The sequence below is a fragment of the Heptranchias perlo genome, chromosome 4 (genome assembly GCF_035084215.1).
Source record: "Heptranchias perlo isolate sHepPer1 chromosome 4, sHepPer1.hap1, whole genome shotgun sequence".
Lineage (NCBI taxonomy): Eukaryota > Metazoa > Chordata > Chondrichthyes > Hexanchiformes > Hexanchidae > Heptranchias > Heptranchias perlo.
Window position 1 is genome coordinate 45,310,701 of NC_090328.1, and position 15,046 is coordinate 45,325,746.

Here is a 15,046-nt window from a genome sequence, read left to right on the forward strand (position 1 = left end):
ACCTTCCTTTATTAGCCGAGGCACAGAATATAAGAGCAGGGAGTTTATGCTAGAACTGTATAAAACACTAGATAGGCCACAGCTAGAGTACTGCGTACAGTTCTGGTCACCACATTACAGGAAGGATGTGATTGCACTAGAGAGGGTGCAGAGGAGATTTACGAGGATGTTGCCAGGGCTGGAGAATTTTAGCTATGAGGAAAGATTAGATAGGCTGGGGTTATTTTCTTTGGATCAGGGGAGGCTGAGAGGAAAGTGGAATAGGCTGGATAGTTTTTTTCGGCCGGCACAGACACAATGGGCCGAATGTCCTCCTTCTGTGCCATAAATTTCTATGATGTGGAGATGCCGGTGATGGACTGGGGTGGACAAATGTAAGGAATCTTACAACACCAGGTTATACTATAACTGTTGGACTATAACCTGGTGTTGTAAGGTTCCTTACATAAATTTCTATGATTCTATGTAATTCAAACACAGAGTAAGGGTTAAAATCTCCATCAAACTGTACAGTACCAATAGTGAGACAGTGGCTGCTATTGAGATGTAGAGCAATGGTCATGCTTGCACTGGGTTGGTGAGCAAATTTAACTGTAGGATTGAGATGATCAATGCAGAAAACAACAAAGAACAAAGCTGAGATAGAGACAAGGTACATCCACAAGAGGCAAAAAAAGCTGATAGAGACTGGAGAAGAGCAGGGCACAGGAAACATTCAGGAGATGAAGATGGACACAGTCAAGCCTCACAAAGATAAAAATTGAAAGACAGAGTTAGGAGGTGGAAAACAAATAGGAGGTCACAGCAATCTGTCTAGGTGATGGAGGGAAGAACCATGAAACCACAGGAATAGAGCCAGAAACTAGTTGGAACAGTGAAACAACAATGTAAAAAAAGAGACAAATAGAGCGATAAATAGTATTAATGGACTTGGAAATATAGATATAGAAATAGCAAAAGAAAAATCTGAAAAAAATAGAGATTGTGGGTACCAGAAAAAGGAAAGAAAAACATGAAGCAGGGAATAAATTAAAGCAAAGAAATGGAAAACATTAAAAATATAAAACAAAAAAGAAGATTCCGAGAAATAGAGGACAAGCAAAATAGTATGAGAAACAAAATAAGAGAAAAATATAAGATGAAAGAGGAAAATATAATGAAAGGTTTATAAAACAAATATAAACATTTTGTAAAAAAAGAGTTGGCAATAATTCAGCTTGTTATTTGTTAGTCAAAGGGTACTGCTCATCTTTTGCATTATTACTTCTATTGATCCAAAATGAAGGCTACCTGTGGAAATTTGTGTTTATTCTGCATCTTTTTGTAAACTTCATGCATTGATAAAAATAACCAATGTTTTAATAATTTGTATGCAGGCGCTGACCTGTGCAAACTCATATTTCTGTTATATGTGCTTGACCTTTGCAGCGTGTGATTCCTCCTGTCCAGCAGGTTGTGAGCTTATCATATATTTGATTTATCCTGCATTAGTCAGGAAGAACAACAATAATAGATAAAGGATCTCCAGTTCCACAAGAAGTGTTTAGCAAACTTTATTTTTGAATTTGCAAACTCATTACATGAACTATAAGATCAAAAGCCACATTGAAACATCTCCATGGGACCTGTCTGTGATGTGTTATGGTGATAATGATGCACAACTCTTCTGTCTCTTTCCCCCTTCCCAAACATAAAAAGATTTGTCAAATACTTTTTTCATAAAAACAGTGTTACTTTCAATATTGGGTTAGAGATGGATAAGCCACATCCCTCCTATAGTCCTTCAAACCTTTACTTGACGCAAGGTTCAAGCAGAGATTTCCATGGGAAAAAAGTGAAGAAATATTGCAGCTCCATTTGTAACTTCATTTGCAAAGCTGACAGAAAATCTACAGCTGTGTGTCAATCAGCCAAAATAATTCAGCTACTGAAATAGTTATACTGCAGAAAATATATCAGTTAGGCACACTTAGTTTTGGTCCTTCGCATCTATATTAACTTACACAGTGGCCAGATACTGAACAATATGATTTTATGCAAACAGATTTTTAAAAAAGTAATGAGTCCAATTACTGTTCTTTCCTTGTGATAGCTTTTAACAGTTCCTGAGAAAGGAATTACTGCATAGCTTCTGCATAATTCAGTTCATTTACTGATCGAAGCTTGTTTAGTCCTGTTTCTTTCACACATATTCAGCTTCCTCTACCCCCTTATATGTAACTTTAATTTCCTACAGTAATTGTATCCAAGGAGAACACATGATAAGACAAGCCACATTTCAAATTAAACTGCTGTTAAAACATAGAGCAATTTAAATTTTCACAGAACTGCAGGGGCCAGGCAGCTTGGTGCATAGAAGATGCTAAATATAACTACAGGCAGTATCTATATAGCAAACGATTAAGACTTATAGTAACAGTGACAAAATTTGACTCAGAAAAAAAATCATGCCCTACTAATTTTTCAATGTACCAACATGACTGCGCAATAATGTTTGAATAATTAATCAGGCCGCAGGAATTATTTCTGAAACCAAGTTTTACAATTTTCTATTGTTTCAAATAATTTTATTATTGCAATGCATTAATAAAGCAAAGGTACAAAGAGTTACTCTATGGCTATTCAGTGACCCCTTCTGGAAAGTGTACAAGTGTGGAGGTTGGTTGAGGATGGGATTGGCCTCTGATGTGAAGCCCTCCGTGACCAAATGGCTTGCCGACATTCATTGTCTAGGTTTGTACACAAAGACAGTGCTTGGGCAAATTACCAGAAGGTGTCCAGCACACAACACTTATCCCAACATAGGGCATACCTGTTTAAAACAGCTTAATAGTTTGGGGGCGAATTTCCTCACAGTGATTTGCGTCACTATTATGCCAATGGCAAAAGGTTTGCACCAGCTGGTGATCAGGAGAGGTACCTACATGAGGGGTTCCTGGGTCAGCTCATTTGCATACTCATTGGAGTAGGGCTTGGCATAAATCCCATGTAAAAAAGGTGTAGTCCATTGGATTGCATTGGAGTTGGAGTATAGCTTTAAAAAGCAAGTTCTGGCTGAAAACTGCAGCAACAGACTGCGGAACAACCAGGTAAAGAATGGAGCAATGCTTGGCTCACTCATTTGACTCTCAGGTATGTTCAGTGAATGTTTCAACAATCTTTTTCTCATACCTTTCAAGATGTCTATAGCAGGAACCGCTGGAACAAACAGCCAAACAAGGCAGCAGAGCAGGGTACCCAGGCATAGAAAGAAAGAACCCAGAATTTTACAGACTTGGATCTCCAAGCCTACCTGGAGGAAATAGAACTAAGGAGGCACAGACTATTTGATGTCTGTGCCAATGCACCTGTCGAGAATCTCACTCGTACCAAGTGCCAATTTACTCACCATAGGACTGCACACCAGTGCCATAAGAAGTTCACTGGCTTCACCAGGGCAGGTCAGGTAATACACTGGACACTCTTCCTTTTCTCTCTTGCCCAATTTTTCTTTCTTGCCCACTCTCGTACAATCTTCATCCTCTTTAAGGAACACATGCACAACTAACCCTTCACAATGTACTCTGGTTAAGAGGGACTTGAACTTGGGATCTGGCATTATGGCTACCCAGCTCCCCTAACTGGAATTGCTTATATGCACAACCCTAATATCTCTTCCATCGCTTTAACACACTGAATATGCCCACTTCTCTTACTTCACCTCTCCCATGCCACATAGCACACTCTTCTCAACTGCTAGCTTTCGCCTCATTTATTCAATCTTTTTGCAGAAGATGTTGGCCCACAATGGCCGTCAGAGGCAGACCACTAGAAGGGGCATCCTCACCTTAAACTCACATCCTTTGAAGGAAAGGCCGTGGAGCTCATTGAGAGGCATTCTGCTTTCGCTGTGGGAGATGACAAGGTTGGTGGCATATCACTGGTGCCAGATTAGTGACTGAGCATCTACACTGTCACCCTGCAAAGCCCCATGCAGACATTAACGTCCACCTCCTCTCTGTCTCATGGGGGAGGGGGACACAAGATGAGGGCGATGGTGATAATGAGGAGGATGAAGAACAGCACAGACACAACTACCTCCTTGTCAACTCTGGATTTGATGATGAGGAGGAAGACAATGAGGATTATGATGAGGGAAATGATGGTGGACTGAAGCCTACCCATGAGTTCCTGTACAGACTTCCTGCCCCATGTTCCTCTGTCCCAATCTCCTCCAACTCACCCTCCTTGACACTTATTTCAGCTGATCCTGGCAACAGCCACACCTTATAAACCTAAATCTAAGTGCCTGAGTGCACTGTGAGTGTAAAATCAGGAAACTCGGAGCGAGACTCTGAGACCAGCGGCAGAGTTCGGGGTGACGTCACCAGTCAGAAAGTGACGCGGCACAGGGGAGGCAGCTGATTGGTGAGTAGGTTCAGGTGAGTATTTCTACCATTTTACTGTAAGTAAAGTAATAAGAAAGGGAAGATCTGCAGGTTTTATAGCAGATAGTGTTTTTTTTTAGTGAACCTAGGTCCTTAGTATAGTTAACATTTTCTAATTTCAACGTAATTTAAAAGGGGTAACTAAGCTAAGGCAAGTCATGGCAGCAGACCTCGCACCCGTGATATGCTCCTCCTGCAAGATGTGGGAAGTCATGGACACTACCAGTGTCCCTGCCGACCATGTGTGCGGGAAGTGTGTCCACCTGCAGCTACTGACCGATCGTATCTCGGAGCTGGAGCTGCGGGTGGACTCACTGTGGAGCATCCGCGATGCAGAGAAACTCGTGGATAGCACGTTTAGCGAGTTGGTCACACCGCAGGTAAAGGGTATACAGGCAGGAAGTGAATGGGTGACCACCAGGAAGAGTAAGAGATGCAGGCAGGTAGTGCAGGGGTCCCCTGTGGCCATCCCCCTCTCAAACAGATATGCCACTTTGGATGCTGTTGGGGGGGATGACTTATCAGGGGAAGGCAGCAGCAGCCAACTTCCTGGCACCACGGGTAGCTCTGCTGCACAGGCTGGGAGGAAAAAGAGTGGCAGAGCTATAGTGATAGGGGACTCAATTGTAAGGGGAATAGACAGGCGTTTCTGCGGCCGCAACCGAGACTCCAGGATGGTGTGTTGCCTCCCTGGTGCAAGGATCAAGGATGTCTCGGAGCGGCTACAGAACATTTTGGAGGGGGAGGGCGAACAGCCAGCTGTCGTGGTGCACATAGGCACCAACGATATAGGTAAAAAAGGGGATGAGGTCCTAAAAGCAGAATATAGGGAGTTAGGAGGTAAATTAAAAAATAGGACCTCAAAGGTAGTAATCTCAGGATTGCTGCCAGTGCCACGTGCTAGTCAGAGTAGAAATAGGAGGATATTTCAAATGAATACGTGGCTAGAGGAATGGTGCAAGGGGGAGGGATTCAAATTCCTGGGACACTGGAAACGGTTCTGGGGGAGGTGGGACCAGTACAAACCGGATGGTCTGCACCTGGGCAGGGCCGGGACCGCTGTCCTAGGAGGAGTGTTTGCTAGTGCTGTTGGGGAGGGTTTAAACTAAAGTGGCAGGGGGTTGGGAACCTGAGCAGGGAGAGAGAGGAAAGCGTAACAGGAAAGGACAGAAGGTATGGAGTAATAGGTAAAGTGTTAAAAAAGGAAAAAGCAGGAACTAAGCGTCACAAAACAGATTTGAAAGTTCTTTATCTGAATGCACGTAGCATTCGTAATAAAATGGACAAGTTAACGGCACAAATAACTACGTATGGGTATGATCTTGTGGCCATTACAGAAACATGGCTGCAGGGTGACAACGACTGGGAATTAAATATGCCAGGGTATTTAACAATCAGGAAGGACAGGCAGGAAGGAAGGGGAGGTGGGGTGGCTATGTTAATAAAGGAAGGAATCACTGTAATACAGAGAAATGATATTGGGACAAAGCATCAAGATAATGAAACAGTTTGGGTGGAGATAAGGAATAATAAGGGAAAAAAAACATTAGTGGGCGTAGTATATAGGCCTCCTAATAGTTGCAACTCTGCTGGAAGATGTATTAATCAGGAGATAGTCGGGGCATGTAATAAGGGAACAGCCATAATTATGGGGGATTTTAATTATCATATTAACTGGACAAATCAAATTGGGCAGAGCAGCCTTGAGGACGAGTTCATTGAGTGCATCAGGGATGGATTTCTTGAGCAGTATGTAACTGATCCTACAAGGGGGCAGGCAACCTTGGACCTGGTCCTGTGTAATGAGTCAGGATTAATTAATAATGTCCCAGTTAAGGATCCCCTTGGAACGAGCGACCACAACATGGTTGAATTCCATATCCAATTAGAGGGTGAGAAGGTTGATTCTCAAACAAGCGTACTGAGCTTGAATAAAGGAGACTATGATGGTATGAGAGCGGAATTGATTAAAGTGGACTGGGAAAATAGATTAAAGGGTAAGACGGTACATGAGCAGTGGTGTTCATTTAGGGAGTTATTTTACAACTTTCAAAATAAATATATTCCACTGAGGAAAAAAGGGTGTAAAAGAAATGACAGCCATCCGTGGCTAAGTAAAGAAATCAAGGATAGTATCCGACTAAAAACAAGGACATATAAGGTAGCCAAACTTAGTGGGAGGATAGAAGATTGGGAATTCTTCAAAAGACAGCAAAAAGTAACTAAAGGATTGATTAAGAAAGGGAAGTTAGATTATGAAAAGAAATTAGCAAAAAATATAAAAACAGATAGCAAGAGTTTCTATAGTTATATAAAAAGAAAAAGGGTGGCTAAGGCAAACATAGGTCCCTTAGAGGATGAGACCGGGAAATTAATGGTGGGAAACATGGAGATGGCAAAAATGCTGAACAAATATTTTGTTTCAGTCTTTACAGTAGAGGACACTAAGAATATCCCAACACTGGACAAACAGGGGACTCTCGGGGGGGAGGAGCTAAATACGATTAAAATCACTCAGGAGATGGTACTCAGTAAAATAATGGGACTCAAGGCAGATAAATCCCCTGGACCTGATGGCTTCCATCCTAGGGTCTTGAGGGAAGTGGCAGTAGGGATTGTGGATGCTTTGGTGATAGTTTTCCAAAATTCCCTGGACTCAGGAGAGGTCCCGGCAGATTGGAAAACTGCTAATGTAACACCGTTATTTAAAAAGGGTAGTAGGCAGAAGGCTGGAAATTATAGGCCAGTTAGCTTAACATCTGTGGTGGGTAAAATTTTGGAGTCTATTATTAAGGAGACAGTAACGGAACATTTAGATAAGCATAATTTAATAGGACAAAGTCAGCATGGCTTTATGAAGGGGAAGTCATGTCTGACAAATTTGCTTGAGTTCTTCGAGGATATAACGTATAGGGTGGATAAAGGGGAACCAGTGGACATAGTGTATTTAGACTTCCAGAAGGCATTCGACAAGGTGCCACATAAAAGATTATTACTTAAGATAAAAAATCACGGGATTGGGGGTAATATTCTGGCATGGGTGGAGGATTGGTTATCGAACAGGAAGCAGAGAGTTGGGATAAATGGTTCATTTTCGGACTGGCAACCAGTAACCAGTGGTGTTCCACAGGGGTCGGTGCTGGGTCCCCAACTCTTTACAATCTATATTAACGATTTGGAGGAGGGGACCGAGTGCAACATATCAAAATTTGCAGATGATACAAAGATGGGAGGGAAAGTAGAGAGTGAGGAGGACATAAAAAAATCTGCAAGGGGATATAGACAGGCTGGGTGAGTGGGCGGAGATTTGGCAGATGCAATATAATATTGGAAAATGTGAGGTTATGCACTTTGGCAGGAAAAATCAGAGAGCAAGTTATTTTCTTAATGGCGAGAGACTGGAAAGTACTGCAGTACAAAGGGATCTGGGGGTCCTAGTGCAAGAAAATCAAAAAGTTGGTATGCAGGTGCAGCAGGTGATCAAGAAGGCCAACGGAATGTTGGCTTTTATTGCTAGGGCGATAGAATATAAAAACAAGGAGGTATTGCTGCAGTTATATAAGGTATTGGTGAGACCGCACCTGGAATACTGCATACAGTTTTGGTCTCCATACTTAAGAAAAGACATACTTGCTCTCGAGGCAGTACAAAGAAGGTTCACTCGGTTAATCCCGGGGATGAGGGGGCGGACATATGAGGAGAGGTTGAGTAGATTGGGACTCTACTCATTGGAGTTCAGAAGAATGAGAGGCGATCTTATTGAAACATATAAGATTGTGAAGGGTCTTGATCGGGTGGATGCAGTAAGGATGTTCCCAAAGATGGGTGAAACTAGAACTAGGGGGCATAATCTTAGAATAAGGGGCTGCTCTTTCAAAACTGAGATGAGGAGAAACTTCTTCACTCAGAGGGTGGTAGGTCTGTGGAATTTGCTGCCCCAGGAAGCTGTGGAAGCTACATCATTAGATAAATTTAAAACAGAAATAGACAGTTTCCTAGAAGTAAAGGGAATTAGGGGTTATGGGGAGCGGGCAGGAAATTGGACATGAAGCTGAGTTCGGATCGGTCAATGCCCTGTGGGTGGCGGAGAGGGCCCAGGGGCTATGTGGCCGGGTCCTGCTCCGACTTCTTGTGTTCTTTAGATTTGTGGTTGGGATCAGATCAGCCATGATCTTATTGAATGGCGGAGCAGGCTCGAGGGGCCGATTGGCCTACTCCTGCTCCAATTTCTTATGTTCTCTTATGTTCTTAATAGTTCCATTAGTCCTCGTTACCACATATTTAAAAGAAAGCATTCAGGACTCGGTAGGCAGATCGCAGGAAAGGCCAAAAAGTGTGAGCAAACGAGGTAGGCAATTTAATGGTGGAAAACTGGTGGAAGGGCTTTTACCCAATTTTCCTGTCAGAAAAAATTATTTGCCCTGATTATGCACTGGAACTATGCCGAAAATGGCAAGGAAATTCACTCCCATTGTGTATGGTATTCAGCCATGTGCACCTAGTTCATACCCACTCAATACATTCTGTCTCAATTACTTGGCATCTTCAAAAGAGGTGAGGAAATTGGGGAAAAGTTAATATAATTTTATCCCTAGTTTATTCTCTTTTCCTCCAGCTGCAATCCTGCCATCCTTCAGCCATAAGCATGAGTGGACTTTTCCACAGATTCAGTCAAAGCAACCAACATTTGCTCAAAAGAAGCATACTTGTTTAGCATGAGTTTTAATGCCAATCTTCCCTCCTCCTGAGAAGCAGTGCTCCACTACCATAATTGTTGTAAAGGGCAAGATGAACATTCAATTTTCCTTTTTCCTGAGAAGTGCTAAGTCACATGCTCTACTTAACAAGCCTACAGAGTAATGTAGAAACTAAAAACATTTACTCCCAACTCATGACACACATCTGCTTAAAACAGTGTAATATATTGTGCTTGCTCTTTCTTACACCATCATCATCAACCGTGTGCTCCAAGTTCACACCCTTTCAACACTTTCTGCCTCAATCACCTAGCTGACTGCATCTGTCATAAAACATGGAATGGGACAGTCACAAATATGTTAATGTAACAATGTTTTTCACCACACTATACCAAAAATAGAAGCTGGGCTCAAGTGACAGGCATTATTGGCACTCCAACGCGCAACTATTTGTAAGGAAGGTTGATTTTTGTAGTCTTAATTTTAAGGTTCTGTAAGCCAACAAAAGGATTATGGAATACTTGATTCAGAACAAAAAATCTCTGTGTAAATTCTACTTACCATTTATAGCGTTAGGATGCAATAATTTAGTCATGATGACAGCAGTTTCATTTTCTTAGGTTAACTTTTTATAACTTTGTCACGTATGGCTTAGCTATAATTATTTTTCAAATTCATAATTTATAGTTTGGTAAATGTAATCCTGATTTGCCCATTACTTAAGAAATATATGGTTTTTCTCAAAGCAATGAATTATTTTATATATGCTTTACAATCTGTAATATATTAAAAATGTTACATTAGTGTGCACTTTCTGTTACTTTTTCACATTATAAATTCCTATGTTCATATTTATAATGGAAACTGCTTACATAAAATCATCATGTTCTAATTACATTCTACCACCAGTGGTGGCACTATGTGGGCATAGAAATTTATATTATAAAGAGAAAAATAAGGACAGAATGTATGACTTTAAAATGGTGACTGAATTACATCTGTGCATCCTGGTCTAATAATTCCCTTCCCTCTAATCCCGCTTCACCTGAAGACTACATTTGGACATGACTTTCCACACATAAAGCCATGATTAGTATGAATGATTAAAATTACCCCTTGATGACCTCCACGAAATATATTCATTTCCCCTTATGTTAAAGTGATAGTGATATAACGGAAAAGCTCTAGCAATTTATGAAGCTCAGTATAACTGATTTTGATTTACTGCTTCACATGTCAGTTTGGCTCAGTGGTAGCGCTCTTATCTCGGATTCAGAGGTTTATGGGTTCAGGCTCCACTACAGGATTTGAACACATAAACTAGGCTGACACTGAGAGCATGTTGCGTTGTTTGAAGTAGTGTCTTTTGGATGAGGACCTGCCTGTTCAGGTGGATTTAAATGATCCAATGCCACTTTCCAAAGTAGAGCAGAGAGTTCTCCTGGCATCATGGGTAACATTCATTTCACAACCAACACTAGAAAAACAGATAACTGGTCATTCATCTCATTTGCTGTTTGGGGGACCTTGCTGTGTGCAAAATTGGTTTTGAATGACAATACTTCAAAAGTAATTCATGGCTGTGAAGTGCATTAGGATGTCGAGGACATGAATGGGGTTATATAGATGAAATTCTATTTCTTGCCTGCTGCCTGTTTCTATTTTTTTCAGAAAATGCAGTATATTTTTAAATTTAAAAATCTGTTTTTGCGATTGATATATGAAGCATAGTGCAGGTACTGTTATGTAGTGAAAGAATAATAAGGATCATGTTCAGGCAGGAAGGTAAGGTAATTGGTATCACAGACTAATACTATAGCATTACCATGAAATAAACCATACTCTACATACACCAAATTGTATTTCCAACAAAAATTAAATTGGAAAGTCTTAATAAACTGTATTAAACAAAAGCAATCTCCTGAATGGGTTGGCAATACAGAGGTTAATCCATTTCTCATTTATTATTCCCTGCTTATTAGAGTAAGAACATTAGTACCTTCTGTTTCAACACCATTAAAAGGGCAAACATTCATATAATTGTGTCTGCTATTTCTAGACACGGAGAGTTGTCTCACACTACTAGATAAGTCACAGTTAATAAGCAACTCCATAACAATTAGTATCAAAAATTACTAACAGCACAATTAATCCTTTGAAGAAATGTGTACGACATAGTGTAGAAAGTTTGACCTACCCCAGACAAGAAGAATGTATCTTAGAGGAACAAAATAAAGGAGTATGGTACCGGCAGACAGGGCAAAAACGGCCAACCAACTCAGGAAAGGAACTGTCCAGTTGAAGGTACTTTAATAGAAATGAAAAATAATTATTATTGAAAGCAATTGGTTACTTACAATGAGTGACTGCAGTTAAACATGACAATGCTAAAGCAATGTCCTGAGTTAAGGAGAGACCAACATCAGAAGGTAGCTCTTTTGGGCATTTGCACTTGGCAGCCTGTATTTCAATTTTAAGGCAAAATAGATTTTTGTATTACTTTATTCTTTATCAATTACAATCAGAACATGTGTAAGAACATTGTATTTTTGTAACTTGCAATGTCACCATTATCTGCTACAAGTATAAATGCATAGATGCATTTTAATTATTCATAACAGTTGTAATTTCAGTATTTTCCTCATGTAACATTCTATTTATTTATTTAGTTGTACCAGCAATATTAGAAACAATGAAATTAAGTAAAACTTTTTTTAGTATGCATAAAATATTCAACAACTCTCTGGGTAAAGGGTCTTGTTAAATAGAAAAATAAAACAGACAAGTTGTTTTTTCAAAAGCGAACTGCCCAAACCTTCATTATAAGTCTTTTGTTAGAACAATTCTAGTAACCTTTATGCATTATTTTTGATAAACTTGGCAGCAATCTAATTTAGGTCAATTCCTGTTAGCAGTTACTAACTTTGTATTGTTCTTTGTCTTTTTCCACATGTTTCTTTTAAAAACATCCTCTGCCTCTGAAGCAAAGGACAAATTCCACTTTCTATTTCAAAAGCCACAAGTCATTTTTTGGAAAGATGAATTACACAAGAACAAGAATTGCAAGTCCTCATTGTAAAGGCTGGTGTGTGGAAAGGTAAGTAATGACAGGACCTGATCATTCATCATCCTGAACTGGTGCTCCCTGCCAAAAATGTAGCATTCTGCACCTTGCTCAGAAAGAAATGCGAGGACCATCACAGAAACAGATAAATACAATGTGGCAGGACTCACTTTTTTATTCTTTCATAAAGGCAAGCAACATCATCCAGACCATTCTGGACAGCTATACACACTTCCTGGATGGCAAACAATTTATCCATCAAGCCTTTCCTTTCAGCCTCCTGAGGGAAAAGAACAGTAATAAATCATGCACTTTGTTGTATTTGGAAGCAACATTTTACAATACCAGGATTTTTGCTAAGATTTTGTTTTTTTTTGTTATATTAAGAAATTAATATTGAAAATTATCAACATTTTTTGATTGGATATTTGCTCTTCAACCATAATAGATTATTATTTACCTTGCCAAATGAACTGTCAGAGGAAAAAAAGTTTATATCATACTGTCTCATAGAAAAAATAGCTGGCTCAGTTCAGAAGCTTTTTCCTCTAGCTATTTTACACTCAAATATTATTGGTTTCACCAATTTATTGGTAAATTTATTTTGTCCTTATTAAGGTGAGGAATGTCATTGTTGGGGAATGTCATATTCTTTCACTTTTTGCACCCAACACTCCGAGGTTCAGGTATAGCACCAGAGGCATAGGCAGAAAATTTAGAATTGTTCCACTCCTCCCACATGCATTTCTTGGGAATCTGGGGAATATTGCCCTGGAAAATGTTTACACTAAAATGGTGCATTCTGGTTAATTATAAAATACTTTTTAAAATTTCACAATCGATGGGGGAAAAATTCGATAAGGCCTATTATCAGGCGCGGGTTGTGCGATCTGCTGTTAACCCGTGCCCGATGGCCCCCATGCAGGCAGCACGTGAATTTCGAGCTGCCTGCTACTTACCACGATAGCTCCGTGCAGCCAACACTACCCATGCTGCTGAGAGGCTGCACAGAGTATGAGGAAGCCCGAAATGGGCGCGCTTAGCTCCTGACATCGGCAGCCTGCACCTCTTAAAGGTGCAGGTGCACATTTTAAATGGGATATGCACAGTCCACTTGGAGGAGGGAAAGATGGCTGGAAGGATGGTAGGACCGGCAGAAGAGCGGGCCCCACGGTTCACTGATGATGCACTGGAGGCCCTGGTGGAGGGAGTGGAAGAAAGGAGGGACAACATGTACCCGCAGGGTGGCAAGAGACCTCCAAACTCTAGCTCCGCAGGCATTGGGAGGTTGTGGCCCAGGAAATCAATGCCAGGAGCACTGCACCACGCATATGGGTGCAGTGCCAAAAGAAGTTCAATGATTTGACACGAGTGATCAAGGTGAGTGAATGCAAGTGTCAAGTGGCACGTCCTACCATCTGCACCACTGCGCCACACATCACACTCCCCATCACCCACCCACCAGCAAACACTGCCCATCCATATGCAATGCTGCACTCGGCAGGCTGCATCTCACCTGCACATAGTACCAACACTTGTAGGCCACATAACCACCACTCACAGGTCACACATACTGGCAGCTATTCAACCACGACAGGCACATCGACCAGACACCTTGCAGGATACTCACTGACATACTGCCCTCTGTCTTGCAGGAGAAGGTGGCGCATAGTCAGCTGGCAGCAAAAGAGACCTGAGGGAGGACAGGCACGCCTACGCGTCCTCACACCCTTGGAGGAGACTGTGCTTTGGATCATTGGCCGGGCTGTTGTTGCAGCCGTGACCACATGTCACGCTGGAGGTCCCGATGAAGGGGATCTCTGCATATCTAATGATCCTTCTCCTTTTCCACATCTACCTCCTCCCATAATCTTTTCTGACTCACATGCTGCAGATGCTCCTCTCCCCACTCCACAACTCAACCTGTTTCCCTTTGTCATTGCAGATACCCAAGAACATGTGGCGGCACCGTCCGAGGAGGAGAGGACACTGAAGCCACACCGTCACTCGATCTGACACTCGCATCCACCAGTTCAGAGAATGACACTGCGCCTCCTTCAGAGGCTAGGTTAGAGGAGGGATCTGCACGTGGTGAGACACTGGGCACACGTGTGCAGGAGCCGGGGTGGGGAGAATGGATACCACAGGTGCCAGATCGCCAGAGGGCAAGGTCACTCATTAGTTCTGCTGCAGAGGAGTCAGATGAGGACTTCGATGGGCCAGGCTACAGAAGACAGCTGATGGGCATACACCACCAAATACTTGGGGCACTGGAAAGCCTGCCAGACAGCCTGTGCACAATGACAAGGGGCATGGAGTAGTCCAGCTCCAGCTTGGCACAGGACTTTGCGCAGAGCTTGCAGCCCATCCTTTCCAACATGGAACGGGTGGTCACATCCATCAGCACACCTGTGCAAGCCACCATGAAGCAGCGCCTGATGGTCGATGTTGCGGCGTCCATTACAGCATAGACTGATGTCAACAACGATCTGCAAGCTACGGTTGCAGCTCAGACTGCTGTAATGGAAGCTCAGACTGCTGTAATGGAAGCTCAGACTGCTGCTATCGTGGCTGTGGGGACCACTGTGGAATGGGCCACCCAGGTCATCACAGCACTCCAGCAATCTGTTCTCCAGCAGATCACCAGGATTGCCGAGGTGCCACCCCGGGAGAGTGGCAGTGGCGCCATGACAGTCGGACCTGCTGTCCTCTCTCAGGACCACAGCATTCCTGCTCCCACCCCTGCCATTCCGCCAGTGCCCTTGTTGTTGCCTATCGGCCAGCCAGGCCAGACTGCTGCAGCCTATGCTGAGATGGTGCAGTCTGAAGCCGGGCCCTCCCGGCCCAGAGCTGCTTGA

At 42.2% G+C, this 15,046-nt stretch overlaps 1 protein-coding gene across 8 annotated transcripts in view; it reads right to left on the bottom strand.

Moving 5' to 3' along the window:
- The window catches only part of LOC137320893 (multiple C2 and transmembrane domain-containing protein 1-like), a 603,286-nt gene that overhangs the window by 15,756 nt on the left and 572,484 nt on the right, over positions 1-15,046 (bottom strand). For all 8 annotated transcript variants that reach the window (XM_067982848.1, XM_067982849.1, XM_067982856.1 and 5 more), the window contains 2 exons: positions 12,359-12,468; positions 11,322-11,431 (listed from right to left, as the gene is read on the bottom strand). In XM_067982848.1, coding sequence (XP_067838949.1) covers positions 11,322-11,431; positions 12,359-12,468 — 220 coding nt within the window. The remainder of the gene's footprint in view (positions 1-11,321; positions 11,432-12,358; positions 12,469-15,046) is intronic.